This window comes from Protomyctophum bolini (genome assembly GCF_963924005.1).
Source record: "Protomyctophum bolini genome assembly, chromosome: 3".
NCBI lineage: Eukaryota > Metazoa > Chordata > Actinopteri > Myctophiformes > Myctophidae > Protomyctophum > Protomyctophum bolini.
In genome coordinates, this window is record NC_137864.1 from 14418446 (window position 1) to 14433370 (window position 14925).

The 14925-nt window shown below is 45.8% G+C and overlaps 1 protein-coding gene across 3 annotated transcripts in view; it reads left to right on the forward strand.

Moving 5' to 3' along the window:
- klhl5 (kelch-like family member 5) overlaps positions 1-14925 on the forward strand; it is a 66269-nt gene that overhangs the window by 46291 nt on the left and 5053 nt on the right. For 2 of the 3 annotated variants that reach the window (XM_080757388.1, XM_080757387.1), the window contains exons 3-9: positions 2645-2781; positions 3655-3851; positions 5794-6006; positions 12182-12368; positions 13000-13224; positions 14046-14121; positions 14643-14729. In XM_080757388.1, the coding sequence (XP_080613514.1) occupies positions 2645-2781; positions 3655-3851; positions 5794-6006; positions 12182-12368; positions 13000-13224; positions 14046-14121; positions 14643-14729 (1122 nt within the window). Of the gene's footprint in view, positions 1-2644; positions 2782-3654; positions 3852-5793; positions 6007-12181; positions 12369-12999; positions 13225-14045; positions 14122-14616; positions 14730-14925 lie in introns of all 3 variants that reach the window. The other variant, XR_013963569.1, reaches the window with a different exon arrangement.

Below are 14925 nucleotides of genomic sequence, written 5' to 3' on the forward strand. Positions count from 1 at the left end.
GTGGGGGCTATGGGGCTACAGCCCCCATGAAGAATTAAATAGCCCCTTTTAGCCCCCATGAAGATTTTCGTGGACATTTTATATTAACATTACAGACCATTAGACCATTTGGGAAATAAATAAATCCGTGGCGGCGGCCTCGCGGCGACAGTCCCCCCCCCAACGCAATTCTGTAGCCTACCCAAAGTACCAGTGAAAACATCAACTTCTTTTTTTCCACCGCTGCGGGGGGGGGGGGGCTGCGGGGAGGCGGGGCTGCGGGTAGCCCCCATGAGGATCATCAGAACTCGACGGCACTGGCTCCTTGTCCTTCTGAAACTTCTTCAGGAAGTCTGCGGCCTCTTTCGGAGATTTGAGATGTTTTTTCTCGCCTTTAGTGATGATAAAGAGCCGAGATGGGTAGAGAAGCGATGGCCTGAGGCCCTGTAGGTACAAGGTGGACATTACGTCCCGATCATCTCCTTTATCCTGTAGTGGTGGACGCGAGCTATTACCGCTCGATGCTTGGATCCTGGTGCTGGTTTAGTGGTCAAGGCCCTGTGAACAATGTCAAGCTCGGGTGGTGTGGGAAGCAATTCTTTGCCCAGGACGTCGACCAGCAGCTGAGAGAAAAATGAATTGGGCTGATCTCCTTCAATTGATTCAGCCAGATCGATTAATCTTATGTTGTTTCGTCGGCTACGTGACTCAGTGTCAATCATTTTTGTCTTCATTTTAGCGTAGGATTCCTCCATAGCCGTACACCTAGCATCAAGCTCATCCACTCTATCGCTGTATGTATTTGTGCCGTCTTCTAGCGAAGTCAAACGCTGTCCATGGTAAGAAAGCGTGATGTGAATGTTGTTCAGCTTGGCTTCCAGGGATGAGATAGATGTCCTAAATTCAACGGTGAGGGTAGTTTTGAGTTCCTCGATCAGTTTGGCGATCGTGGCCATGGCCATGTCCACGGGAGCTGCCTGTGGTGTCGGTGCCGGCCGCGCCGAGTCGGTCTTCTTGTTTGCCCTTCTGGACATCATTAGGTCGACTTTTTCGGATGAAACGAAGCAAAGTAGCGTAGAGGATATAACCGATGCACTTTAGCGAAGTTGAATGCAACGGTGAGGTGTTTATTTGTATATTTAAAGTGCGTGTGTGTATCCAACGACAACAAAACATTCTAAGTCTTGGGTCTGAGAGGCTGAATCTCATCAAATTCTCCGTGGCTCAAAAATGCCAAATAAATAAAGTGAAAAATGTTGAAAACCACTGTCTTAACCTATTAAATCAGTGTAATTTTAGACTTTAGAATTTTAGATTTACAAGCTAATAACGCAGCATGAAGTGGTGCTACTTTTGGAAGAAAATAAAAAGTCTTTGAATATATCTATTTATTTTTTTAAGTGAACATTTGTAACTCAAATCGTTGCTTCTGGGGGTCCCTGGAACAAAATATTTTATGATGGGGGTCCATCTTCAAATGCATGTCATTTTGGGGGTCTTTGACATTTTGAGCACCGCTCAAACCAAAGTTTTTCAGAAAATTGTCAGGATTTAGAAGACATTTGGGGCTCTACCCAGTGGCTCAGGGCCAAGGGTAGAGTTGCTGCTTGTCAGTTCCATCCCAGAGTTTTTCCATCCCAATTTTGAAGTGAATTTTGAGCAAGATGCTGAACCCCTATATGCTCCCGATGTGCAGGTTGGTGCCTTCACTACCTTGCATGGTGTCCTCCTCCATCGGTGTATGAATGTGTGAATGGATGAATGTAATGCACAATCTGTGTACTATATATAAATGGTACATATAAATGCACCATTTATTTGTAGAAGGTTTTAATGGGCTAACCTCTTTCATCCATCCACCCCTCCTCCCTCAGTCTATCTCTGTGTCTCTCTCGCTCTCCTTCCAACTACTACTTTCAGTGCTGTTTCATTTCATCGCCTCACAGTAAAATCTGGTGTGTTAACTCGTAAAATATAAAGATGGAACCATGAAATGTACAGGGTAATTGTTTGACACTGTCAGAGAGTACAATTCTCCTGCCTTCATCTGTGTCCTCTTGATTTTATTTTATTTAGCACAGTATAAAAACAGTACAAAAGGGTAGATAAACGTGGAAAATAAAATAATAAAAGTGCTAGGAGGAGGCAAGCAGCCCAAAGGGCTTATACGAGGCCTCACTCTGTGTACAACAAAACATAAAAGAAATGATTTGAATGCAATACATACTGTATAATTTACGGTCATCATAACATGATTGCATAGTAAACTTGACAGACTGGCATTATTATTACTGGGACAGTATTGGGTTTCATCATATAAAATGGATGAATCCGTTCCTTGATCATTGGCTGTGGCGCGTTCAATGTCGTCGTAAAATGATCGCTACGCATCGGGTCTACCTACACCTCTCAGCCATTGTAAAATCCAGGGTAACCTGAGACCTCTTGACTCTTGAGGCTTATTGCATTAATGACGTAGTGAAATTAAAAATATGTTTTTCACAGAGCATAACCAATAACCATGGTCATCATATATGAATACCTAACAATATGAAAAGTCCATAAAAATCCAATTTTAATTACTTCCTTTGAAGGAAAACGTGCTCCGTGATGACGTAACTGGAGTATGAATATGCCTTAAGTCCTACATGTGATCTCCCCATAGGCTGGTGTTGTCCTCGGTATCCGACTACTTCGCTGCCATGTTCACCAGCGACGTACGAGAGGCCAAACAGGACGAGGTGAAGATGGAGGGAGTCGACCCGGATGCGTTGTCGTCATTGGTGCAGTACGCATACACAGGTACAGCCTTCTCTACAGCTCACTACATGCGTTGTTGTCGCTGGTGCAGTAATAATCCCTATGGACCGGGAGAGATATTAGACTTTTGAGGCACCCCGGGCATTACACATACAAAGGTACAGCCATTCTCCACAGCTCACTACATTCAGCGAATATAAATGGAAATGTAATGTCCTCACTGTCGGGTGGAAGCCTTCTATGTTTTTAGGATCTTGGAAAGACAACCTGTGTTTAGTAGTTATTATTTAGTCACAAGCTCTTGTTAGTATTTTTTCATTAGTTACATACTTTTTTTTAACCCACAGAAACACCTAATCACTTTTCACCTGGTGTCCTGATTTGGGGCATGTCATTACGGGTGAAAAAACATTTCTAGAATACCGATCTACAATGTCACTATGCATTGTGAGCTTTTAGATTGGCACTGGCAAGGATGAAATAGGCCATATTTTATGAGAAAAAGATTAAATATGGAGATATTAAGTTCCTGACTGACAACAATGATATGCTGTATCGGGAGACATTTAAAATCACAAGTAGATTATAACAGCTGTCAGCATGAATGATGCTGATAGTGAAGATGGCAGCTTCTCTTCTCTTCTCTTCTCTTCTCTTCTCTTCTCTTCTCTTCTCTTCTCTTCTCTTCTCTTCTCCATACGTATCCAATCCCATTCTATTTTTCTTAGATGGATAATAATGTCAATAGAATAAAAATGATTCAAATTCCAATGCAACCCAAGTATTGGGATGAACCACCACAACATGCTTGTAGAATAAGCAGAACACATTTTCTCTCTCTCTCTCTCTCTCTCTCTCTCCCTCTCCCCCGACTCCCCTCCCCCCTCCGTCCATCGTCTCCATCTTCCCGTGCAGGTCGCTTGGAGTTGAGGGAGGACACCATCGAGTCTCTGCTGTCGGCCTCCTGTCTGCTCCAGCTGTCTGCGGTGGTGCAGGCCTGCTGCTCCTTCCTGATGAAGCAGCTCCACCCGTCCAACTGCCTGGGCATCCGCTCCTACGCAGACGCCCAGGGCTGCAGTGACCTGCAGAGGGCTGCACACGACTACACCATGGTGGGTGGGGAGGCTGGTGGGCACCAGTGTTGATTTCGGCGACTAATACTATGACTACTTTTAGTTGACGAACCACTAACTCAATGGAAACTAAATGAAAACTAAGCTATATATATGATGGCTAAATGTAGCCTACTGACAATTTCATCAACAAATAAAAACTAGACAGTACAGTACAGTACAGTACAGTACAGTACAGTACAGTACAGTACAGTACAGTACAGTACAGTACAGTACAGCCTCACTCCTTTGTTTCAGCCGCCATGGTGTCAGAGTGGCTACAGCAGCCACTGACAGGCTGCGGTCACTGTTGGAGCCAAACGTTGATCATTATGAAATATGAAGTAGCGGCTGGAAATGATGAACACCCAATTTGGCAATTCTACCAAAAACATAAATAAAAAAAGACGTTTACAGTGGAGCAAAGTATTGTTGGAATCCTCATATTTTCAAAACTGTTACTTTTATATACTTGAGCTCATACTGTAATAGCAAAAATAGACACACACACACACACACACACACACACACACACACACACACACACACACACACACACTGGATGTTTTATTTTATACTCTGTTGCATGCTGTCACATGGCGAAAATAGCTCGATCTACAAGCTCACAATGTTTGTACATTGACTGTTTCCGTCGCGAAGCGATGTGCAAACCCAGAATAAATCAGGCGAAACCATCTGTTCTTCTCCAAGTCTTATTCATCAGCACCTCCGTTCAGTTCCTCCTCGCTCTATTTCCTCTATTTAAATTTGTCTTTTTCCTCCCTTCCTCCCTCTGCGAGGCATTAGTCTCAGACGGGCCTTTCAGTCAGTGCTTTCCGCCGTGATGTTTTCCATGGCCAACAAATTGGTTTCTCATTCTTGGACGCACCACATACCATCATCACCATCACCGCCGCGACTCTGGCTCCATGCATGCACGCAGCAGCGGGGTTGCTATGGCGACTGGGACATAACCACTTCATCATTTCTATTATTCTCTGCAATGTGTGTTGTTGTGTGCCTTTCCCCTTCTCCTTTACTTCTAGTTTCCGTCTGTCTGTCTGTCTGTCTGTCTGTCTGTCTGTCTGTCTGTCTGTCTGTCTGTCTGTCTGTCTGTCTGTCTCTGTCTCTGTCTCTGTCTCTGTCTCTGTCTCTGTCTCTCTGTCTCTCTCTCTCTCTCTCTCTCTTTAAGAGGATTACTATTGACTGTAATCTGGGGTAATTATATAGTTTAGGTGGCTTCATCTGGTACTGACTGACTGGCTAATTCACTTACAAACATACTGTACAAACACGCATGCACGCACACACACACATGCACGCACGCACGTACACGCACGCACGCACGCACGCACGCACGCACGCACGCACGCACGCACGCACGCACGCACGCACGCACGCACGCACGCACGCACGCACGCACGCACACACACACACACACACACACACACACACACACACACACACACACACACACGCACAACCCATGGTGTAAAAGCCATTCAGTGAGTGGACTGACTTGGTAGAGATGTGTGCCATGAGCGAGGCTTTCCATTTGCAGTTAAAACCCAGTAGCAGTCTGTGTTTTCAGAATCCCTTTTGTTTATGACTTACTTTCGGAGCATCCCTTTTGTTTATGACTTACTTTCGGCCTTCCAAAATGTTCTGCATGGGGGATTGTTGGTCCTAGATCATTAGAATGTTCTGCATGGGGGATTGTTGGTCCTAGATCATTAGAACTTTTGCATCCCTCCATCCATCCTTTTTCCTACCCACTTTAAACCTTTGCTTCCCTATTTTTACACACGCACGCACGAGAGAGAGAGGTTTAAAGTTGCCTTTACATCTCTCCTCCTACCTCTCCCTTCTTTCGCTCCTCTCTAATGTCTCCTCTCCCTCTCTCTCTCTCTCTCTCTCTCTCTCTCTCTCTCTCTCTCATTAGGAGCACTTCCTGGAGGTGGTGGGAGGCCAGGAGTTCCTGCTGCTGCCCGTGGCGGAGATGGAGAGACTCCTCACGTCGGACGACATCAACGTTCCCGACGAGGAGACGGTGGTGACGGCGCTGCTGAGCTGGGTCCTCCACGACGCCCCGGGCAGGAGCCCCCTGCTGGCCGCGCTGCTGGCGCACGTCCGCACGCCACTGCTGCAGGCACAGGTGATTGATTGATTGATTGATTGAAAACTGTATTAATACACCAAACGCTCGGGGGTATTTGTAACCATTAAATCAGGACGCCCAGTGATTTGTTTCTTCAGGACCTATTTCAAGGTGGCCCCGCGCCATTTTGGGAAGTAGCTGAAGTAGCAACATGTAGCCAAAACACTAAACCGAGGCGATCGACAACAACGGGAGGTATGATACATTCTAATGCGACTAGCGATGGTACCGCGATGGGCCGTCTAACACATAATCTTTGATTAGAATTGGACGGAATGATTTAGATCAAGAGTTATTCACGATCTCATTCGCTAAAAAGGGGGGGAACATTTTGGATGACGTCCCAACCGGAAATAACATTGAATTTTGCTCAACAGACGCTCCCAGCCTGTGGAGCGATGCAACAGACGCTCCCAGCCTGTGGAGCGATGCGATCGGTTTTGATATCAATACATCGTCCGTCCTTTTATTAATCTCCGTCCTAATTGATAGGACGGAGAACTCCGTTCTTGCCGCTCTGTGTTTGTAGAATAAGCACAGGAAAGCACAGTTCAATACAAGATCTGCTATGAGGAGTAACTCTTTCTCTGCCAATAAAGTTCAAGGTTAGGTCGGTCACGCCAAGCTTTTCAGCCACCATGTCTTATGCCCAAAAGCTGATCCGGTGAACCGGAAGTAATAATGGGTCATTTCCGGGGCGGGCGCTAGTAGTTATTGTTCTTTCGTCAGAAACGCTAATATAGTAACGAGGTTGCAGGGATTCCTAAAACATGGATGTTCTTTATGATCACCTCAACCTGAGCCTCAATTCCTTGAAAAACGCAGCTAAAGATCGTACTTTTAGTTAGAGTGGATGGAGCGAAAACATGCTATGACACCTGAATGTCCTCAATGAGAAATCAATGAGATCAATAAGAAAACTGAATTGTCACATTACAGCTGGTTTTGAGACCCCTGGAAGAGTGTGTGCGTGCGTGCGTGCGTGCACACTCTCTCTCTCTCACGCACACACACACTCACACACCCTTGTCCTTAATTGAGTGTGGTTTCACTTTTAACTGCAATTAAAATATCTATTCTCCTCAGCTGTCCTCCGTCTTTGCCCTTGCTCTCTCTCCACGGCCCGTGCTACACTATATGGCTGTCTGTCTCAAACCCTCTAAGATATATGGCTTAAATGACACGGTAAGAGGCCGTTAAATAGAATTGTAATGAAAGGTAGGTGGCAGAGAGAGCGACAGAGACAGAGAGAGACACAGAGAGAGAGAGAGACACACACACACACACACACACACACACACACACACACACACACACACACACACACACAGAGAGAGAGAGAGACACACACACACACACACACACACACACACACACACACACACAGAGAGACAGAGAGAGAGAGAGAGAGAGAGAGAGAGACACACACACACACACACACACACACACACACACACACACACACAGAGAGAGAGAGACAGAGAGAGAGAGACACACACACACACACACAGAGGGAAAGAGCAGATGACGGAAGCAGAGGTCGATAGTGATCATTTCCCAGCATGCACGCTGACAAACCAACGAGCCGTGTTGCTGTCAACAGCAATAAAACAACAACCAATCAATAATCAGCAGCCAGCCAAATTGCCAATGAATGAAACTTTAATGGAATTTGAACGTGGCCGTTGTAAACCCATCTCCCACACACAAGTACAAAAGTATCTGCATCAAAATGTACTTTTACTGAAAGTGTATCTTTAGAAAATTGCAGGCTCACAATGCGTCACATCGCGACGCATCGTGAGCTTGTTGATCTGCTGGCCGAAATGTATATAGGGCTGAACTGGTTAATGTAGCCTATATGTTTTTTGATCAAAATTAAAATCTCCAAAGTAACTAGTAACTAGTTGGCTCTGAGATATAGTGGACTAGAAGTAAAAGTATTGGAAATGTACAAGTAAAGTACAAATACCGGTACCTCAAAGTGTACTTGACACAAAGCAAACTGATTGCGAACGCAGTGAGCACTTACTATGAGACCTAGCAGATCATGTCTGTCTGTGTGTGTGTCTGTGTGTCTGTCTGTCCCGCTATCCAAATATGGAGTGTGTTGCATCAGCAATCACTCATCTCCATATATGGGCACAAAAGGGGCCAGGTCCACTCAGCTCCATATATGGGCACAAAAGGGGCCAGGTCCACATATACAGTAACAGCGGGACAGACACACAGACAGACATGATCTGCAGGGTCTCAGCTGCGTTCGCTTCCCGCGTTTGCGCGTCTTACTGGTTAGGCTACCCTGTACACTACGATGATAGCATTGGACGACCAACCTTTTCCTAGGCTGACAGTAAATGTTCTCTTATAGCGAGAATCACACAGCTCAACTTGTCCACTCCAATTAAAAAAAATAGATTTTACCATCTTCCATTCTGGAGATATGTACCTTTATGTAACACCTGCTTTTGTAGTAACGTACTCTTCTTGAACAGAAAGCCTAATTAGGAGCGGTTTTAGCCGAGTACGCCTTCCGTTTTTTCCTCCGAGGTGGGAAGACTGTTGTGACGTGGTTAGTGTTGCTGCCCGCCTGCCCACCTCTCGTAACACAACAGCGCATTTGCATTGTTCCATCTGACCATCTGACTGATCATCATGATAAAGAAATAACCGCTTTTTTGGGGGATCACGTGACCGGGGCTTTGTAGCATAGATCAGAGTTGCTTTATATATTGTCCGGGCGGGTAGAAAGGTGAATGAAAGTAATCAATAAATCAATGGTAAACATACCGCACCGGACCGTTGGGATTTAAACCACGTAGAAATCCCTTTCTCGCACTGGCTATGTTAAAGACGGAGTGCCGTGGTTTTTTTCCACCCTAAAACATGATCATTCGGTATTATTATTATTATTATTATTATATACGAAGGAATAATGTTTTTTTTTAAGTATACAGTATTTGTTAAAATGACAATTTTATGTGGACACGCCCACCAGTTCATTAAGTATGCCTGGTTTGCCTGGTGGGTGGTGATGGGTGGTGATCCACCTGAACTGAAGCCGCACCCACAGCTGTTGTTTTATGATAAAGGGGGAGGGGTTAGGGGAGGTGGATGATAATGTGATGTCACATCACTGTTTTTTTCGTTGGCACGTTTGACCGTCAAGGGTTCAACCTCCATGAAGGAACCATAAATACAAAGGGAAGACATCATTGCACATAACAACCACACCAAGGGGTTTAATGAAGTACTGTCACCTCATAAACACGTGAAAAACTGGGAAAAATACAAAAATCACCGCACTCCATCCAAGTACTAAATGTACTTAGTTACTTTCCACCACTGCCCCTTGTCTTAACCTTAAAGGGACAAATATATGTTAATGCCGTGTAGAAGATTTTATTATAGTCGAAATCAACACTGGTCTGTCCTCACTCAGACATGCCGTCCCCCTGTCTGTCCACACTGTCTTGCATGTGCAAAATCTGTTTGAATATGTGCTCTGTGTCAGGACTCAGACGTGTGTTGCGCACACACACACACACACACACACACACTCACAAACACAGACAGACACACAGCCTCCCCCACAACCCGCTGGTCCCCACTTGGTCACAGCCCGTGTCATCTGTGAGGAGACTCTCTCCACAGGCCATGAATCAAACAGATTTACAGGGTGGGTTATGGAGGGATGGCTGTGGGTGGGGGGCCATAAAAAGTCAAGATGGAGTGGGCAGGTGTGAGCCACATATCTCAGAGCTGCGGTGAGAAATGGAGGGGTGTGTGTCTGTGAGTGTGAAGTAGGCCAAGATAAAGAGGTTGTGAGTGTGTGTGTGTGTGTGTGTGTGTGTGTGTGTGTGTGTGTGTGTGTGTGTGTGGCTGTGCGTGTGTGCATGCGTATGTGTGTGTTGTGGTAGGACAGAAAAGGAGGTTAGCAGGGCTGAACCCACCTGGTGTGCGATGGGTGGGTGGTTGGGGTGGAGGGGGGGGGGGGGGGGGGGGGTGTGATGGTGAGGTTGGGAAGATTCCTCCTTATCATCCTTTCCACATTCCCTTCCCTCACAGTGTGACGGATAAGTACCACAGGAGAGGACGCGCATGCACGCACGCACACACGCGCGCCGCATACACACACGCGCACACACACACACACACACACACACACATACACACACACACACACACACACACACACACACACACACACACACACACTGCTGTTTAAGTCTCCCATGCTGTCTGCATTCTCACACCACAGTGAATCGCGGGGTCCCCAGGCAATGTGGAGGCTAGTGTAGGCTCACCCTGGTGTCTGTAAGCTGCTTATCCATTTGCCATGCAAGACTTTCTCATCTGCCTGTGAACAGCATTTTCAATATTCCACACATACACATACACCACATAGCCCAAACCGCAACAGAACCATCTAACTGGCATCCCCTATTCTGGGCATGTTATAAGTAGACATTCATTCATTCATTCATTCATTCATTCATTCATTCATTCATTCATTCATTCATTCATTCATTCATTCATTCATTCATTCATTCATTCATTCAAGATTTATTTAATCCCAAAATTCACTGAGTAATTTAAGTCATTTGCATATAAAACAACATCACAATACATCAGAGGATTAGGGTAAAAACGGCATGCATGTTACAACAGTTACACATTGCGGTCATCTGTTTGTTCACCAAGGTTCTAAATAGACTTGAGGGTACCAAAGTGGTTCATCTCAATGTAGTCTCCAGGCCATTCCATGTGTTACGGCCACATAAGCTAAAAGCAGATCTACCAAGTCCAGAGTTGACTTTTGGCACCTTTAATTTGGCGAAATGACTCGACGGGGTGTGGTAGGGTTCAGAGTCCCATTCCAGGAATGATGAGACGTATCTATAGGTAGGACAATCTCCAAGCATGGCTTTATACAAGAACAGATGCCAGTGCAGTTCTCGTCTGTCTGCCAGTTGGAGGACCATCCAACCTTGTTGTATAAGATTCAATGATGAGTACCATACCATAGCTATCACCCGTGATGAATCTAATTGATGAGTGGTGAACAGAGTCTAGGCTAGGATTTAAGAGTGGATGCTGCTGTATGTCTGTACATTATGTCCCCATAATCCTAGACAGACAGGAACACTGCCTCAACTACTCTCTTCCTGTTAATGACAGGAAAGCTGGCTTTATTTCTATGTAAGAAGACATTACTACTTGATGTACAACAAAGTATTATTGTCGATGTCAGGCTGAAATCTCCTATTTTTCCGTAAATTAATGCCCTAAAAAATCTACAAGCTCACAACAATGTGTCGCGCCACGGTGTGCTGTGAGCTTTTAGAAACAGGAAATAGGCTCCTGCCCTATGGGCTTCAGGGCTCGGCAAGGCTACTTACTGCCTGTCACGCTCAACGCTGCCATGTTTTCTTCTTGGCGTCACCGGCTCCTGCCCGTCGTTTCTGACTGGGCGATTGACAGGAGTCGTCTCGTCTCCACATGTCCCCACAATGGTGACATACATCATTTCAGCACCTGCATATTATACGTGCTCTCAAAACGTCTAATAAATCTTTGTCAAGATCCAATCTCCCCTCTCACTGTCCACTCCTCTCCATTTACCTTACGCTCTCACGCATTGCGTACAGTATGCCCATACACACATACTCCTCGAAATGTACATACACCCCTATACATACAGTACGCATCTAAATGTAAATGTAAATCATCATGGGTTTATTGCCTTCAATGTGTGGGTATACTTCAAGAAGCAATATATAGATGTATTGAAGCTTATAGTGTGTGGGTGTGTGTACATTTGTGGGTGTAGACATAAAGCTTAGATGTTATAGAAAAGAAAGCTGATGAGATGTAGAAGAATTGGTAAGTGTGTGTGTGTGTGTGTGTGTGTGTGTGTGTGTGTGTGTGTGTGTGTGTGTGTGTGTGTGTGTGTGTGTGTGTGTGTGTGTGTGTGTGTGTGTGTGAGAGATATACATGGGCACTGTTAATGGCTCTCAGTCTAATGTCTTCCATCAGTGAGGGAATCGCTTTCCTTTAAACCCTCAGCCCTCTACACTTACTCATAATGCTGTGTGTGTGTGTGTGTGTGTGTGTGTGTGTGTGTGTGTGTGTGTGTGTGTGTGTGTGTGTGTGTGAACTACGTGTGTAGTTTCTGGCAGACCTGGAGTCCAACCCACTGCTCCGGGACAGTGTTGAGTGCCAGCGACTGCTCATGGAGGGAATGAAGTACCACCTGCTGCCTCAGCGCAGACCCCTGCTCCAAAGCCCCCGCACGAGACCCCGCAAGGCCACCGTAGGGGCCCTGTTCGCTGTAGGGGGCATAGACGCTACTAAAGGTAAAGCACTGAAGCACAGCGGCATACAGAGAGAGATTTGAGGGAATTAAGCGTGCACATTTTGTGGACATAGCTGTGAGACACCTGTGGTGACATCATTCTACAGGCCACAGGCTTCTGTTACACTGCCATGCTTTGCTCCGCTCTGCTGCCATCTGGTGCTGTGTGTGTGTGTTAAGGTTGGGTGACATGACAATATTGGATGAGTCCAAATATTATAGTGGATTTTATTTATTTTTTGTAATATCAATGAAAGTAACTAAAGTTTTTAAATAAATGCAGTGGCATAAAAGTACAATATTTGCCTAAGTAAAACTACTAGACATTGTAAATACTCCAGGTAAAGTACAAATACCTCAAAATTAACTTAACACACTTGGCACCATTGTCGTAGATGTACGGCAATTAATAAATAGTATCACGCTCCCAGGCCATTGCCGTAGTTGTATGGCAATTGGTCTTTTATAGTGCTGTCAACAGCAATGGAGCGCGCCATCTTGAATTTCGTACGCACCTGGGCCCACAATCTGTTTCTTTCTCTCCAATTCCTTGTCCCAGACGGCATTTCTGTTCACAACAAGGTTTATTCCGCGGCCCATAGCCAACGCTCTTGTCCCATACATACATACAGGTGCCACCAGCATCGAGCAGTACTGCCTGCGTCGGGACGTGTGGAAGCAGGTGGCCACCATGTCGGGCCGGAGGCTCCAGTTCGGCGTGGCCGTCCTGGACGGGCACCTCTACGTGGTGGGCGGGCGGGACGGCCTGAAGACCCTCAACACGGTGGAATGCTACAACCCTCACAGCAAGGCCTGGAGCGTCATGCCCCCCATGTCCACGCACAGGCACGGACTGGGTGAGTGAGACCCTGTTTGGTTGGTTGTTCTGTCATGCCCCCCATGTCCATGTCCACACACAGGCACGGACTGGGTGAGACCCGTTTTTCTTTTTTTATTAACTTTGTATTCAATTTTTACCAAACATTCATATATACATGACAAAGAAAAGACCAGGACAATACCAGGCCTTGACATTAAGGCTTGTCCTGTTGTCCTGTTGTTCAGGACAAGTGCCTTCAAATTGGCTTGTCCGTTGGACAAGTGACTATATTGATTTAACTTTTTCTGTGACGCTCCCAACAATATTGTCTGACATTATTGTCTGGCTTTTGTAATAATCACCTTTCCAATATTGTTGTACGCCATTCCGTTTCAGGAAAACTGTAAGGAAAAAACTACCCTTTTCACAAGGAAGGTCAAGCACACATCTGGAGCTACAGATGTTCTGCTAGATAAACCCTTGACTACCGAGGTGTCATCACACTGCTGTGTCCAACAATGGCATCTTAGACATGCTTAATGACCTGTGTGTGTGTGTGTGTGTGTGTGTGTGTGTGTGTGTGTGTGTGTGTGTGTGTGCGACTGTGCGTGCACGCGCATGCATGTGCGTGCCTGTCTGTCTGCCTGCCTGCCTGCCATAAAGACAATCCTTGTCTCCAGCTATCTCTTTGCGTACGTGCGTGCGTACATGCGTGCGTGAGTGCGTGAGTGTGTGTGTGCGTGCGTGTGTGAGTGCGTGCGTGCGTACATGCGTGCGTGCGTGAGTGCGTGAGTGCGTGCGTGACTCCAGCAGATAAGGTTGTGTTATTTGACGTGTGTACGTGCTGCTGTGCTGTAGGTGTTTCAGTGCTGGAGGGACCCATGTACGCGGTGGGAGGCCATGATGGATGGAGCTACCTCAGCACAGTGGAGAGGTAGGGCCCACACTTACACATTTATCTTCATGGTTATGCTCTGCTCGTACAACTCAAATCCCGTTGCAAAACCGTGATTATTGCTTTTATCGGACTGCAGAGGAGGCCTTGACCTGATATCCTTTGTTGGAATAAATCAGTCGGCTTCTGCTGTAAACACAGTAAAATCGTTGTTCATGTCAAATCAAATCACGTTTATTTATAAAGCACATTTAAAAACTATTTTCATTGTACCAAAGTGCTGTACAGAACATTTCATCAACACGACAAATACAGACAGTAAGAGTTAGAGCACATAAGCATACTCAGTCATGTAAATAGGTTTTCACTGTAATGGGTTTCAGGACCAGCTTTTAACGTAACTTATAATAGTATGGTTATATTCATGTAGAAAATGTACCCTATATCTGAAAGAAATAATAACAATTCCAAATCTAAAAGGCATTAAAACACCTGTCACTCAAGTGTAACAGTGACAGGTGTGTTAACCCCTAGCTGCCTGGCCTGTGCTCCTACTGTAGATGGGACCCCCAGGCTCGCCAGTGGAGCTTCATCGCTAGTATGTCCACACCCAGGAGCACTGTGGGGGTCGCTGTACTCAATGGGAAGTAAGTGTGCAAGGAAACTCTCTCTCTCTGTCTCTATACGTACCTCTCTCTGTCTGTCTGTCTGTCTGTCTGTCTGTCTGTCTGTCTGTCTGTCTGTCTGTCTGTCTGTCTGTCTGTCTGTCTGTCTGTCTGTCTGTCTGTCTGTCTGTCTGTCTGTCTGTCTGTCTGTCCGTCCGTCCGTCCGTCCGTCCGTCTG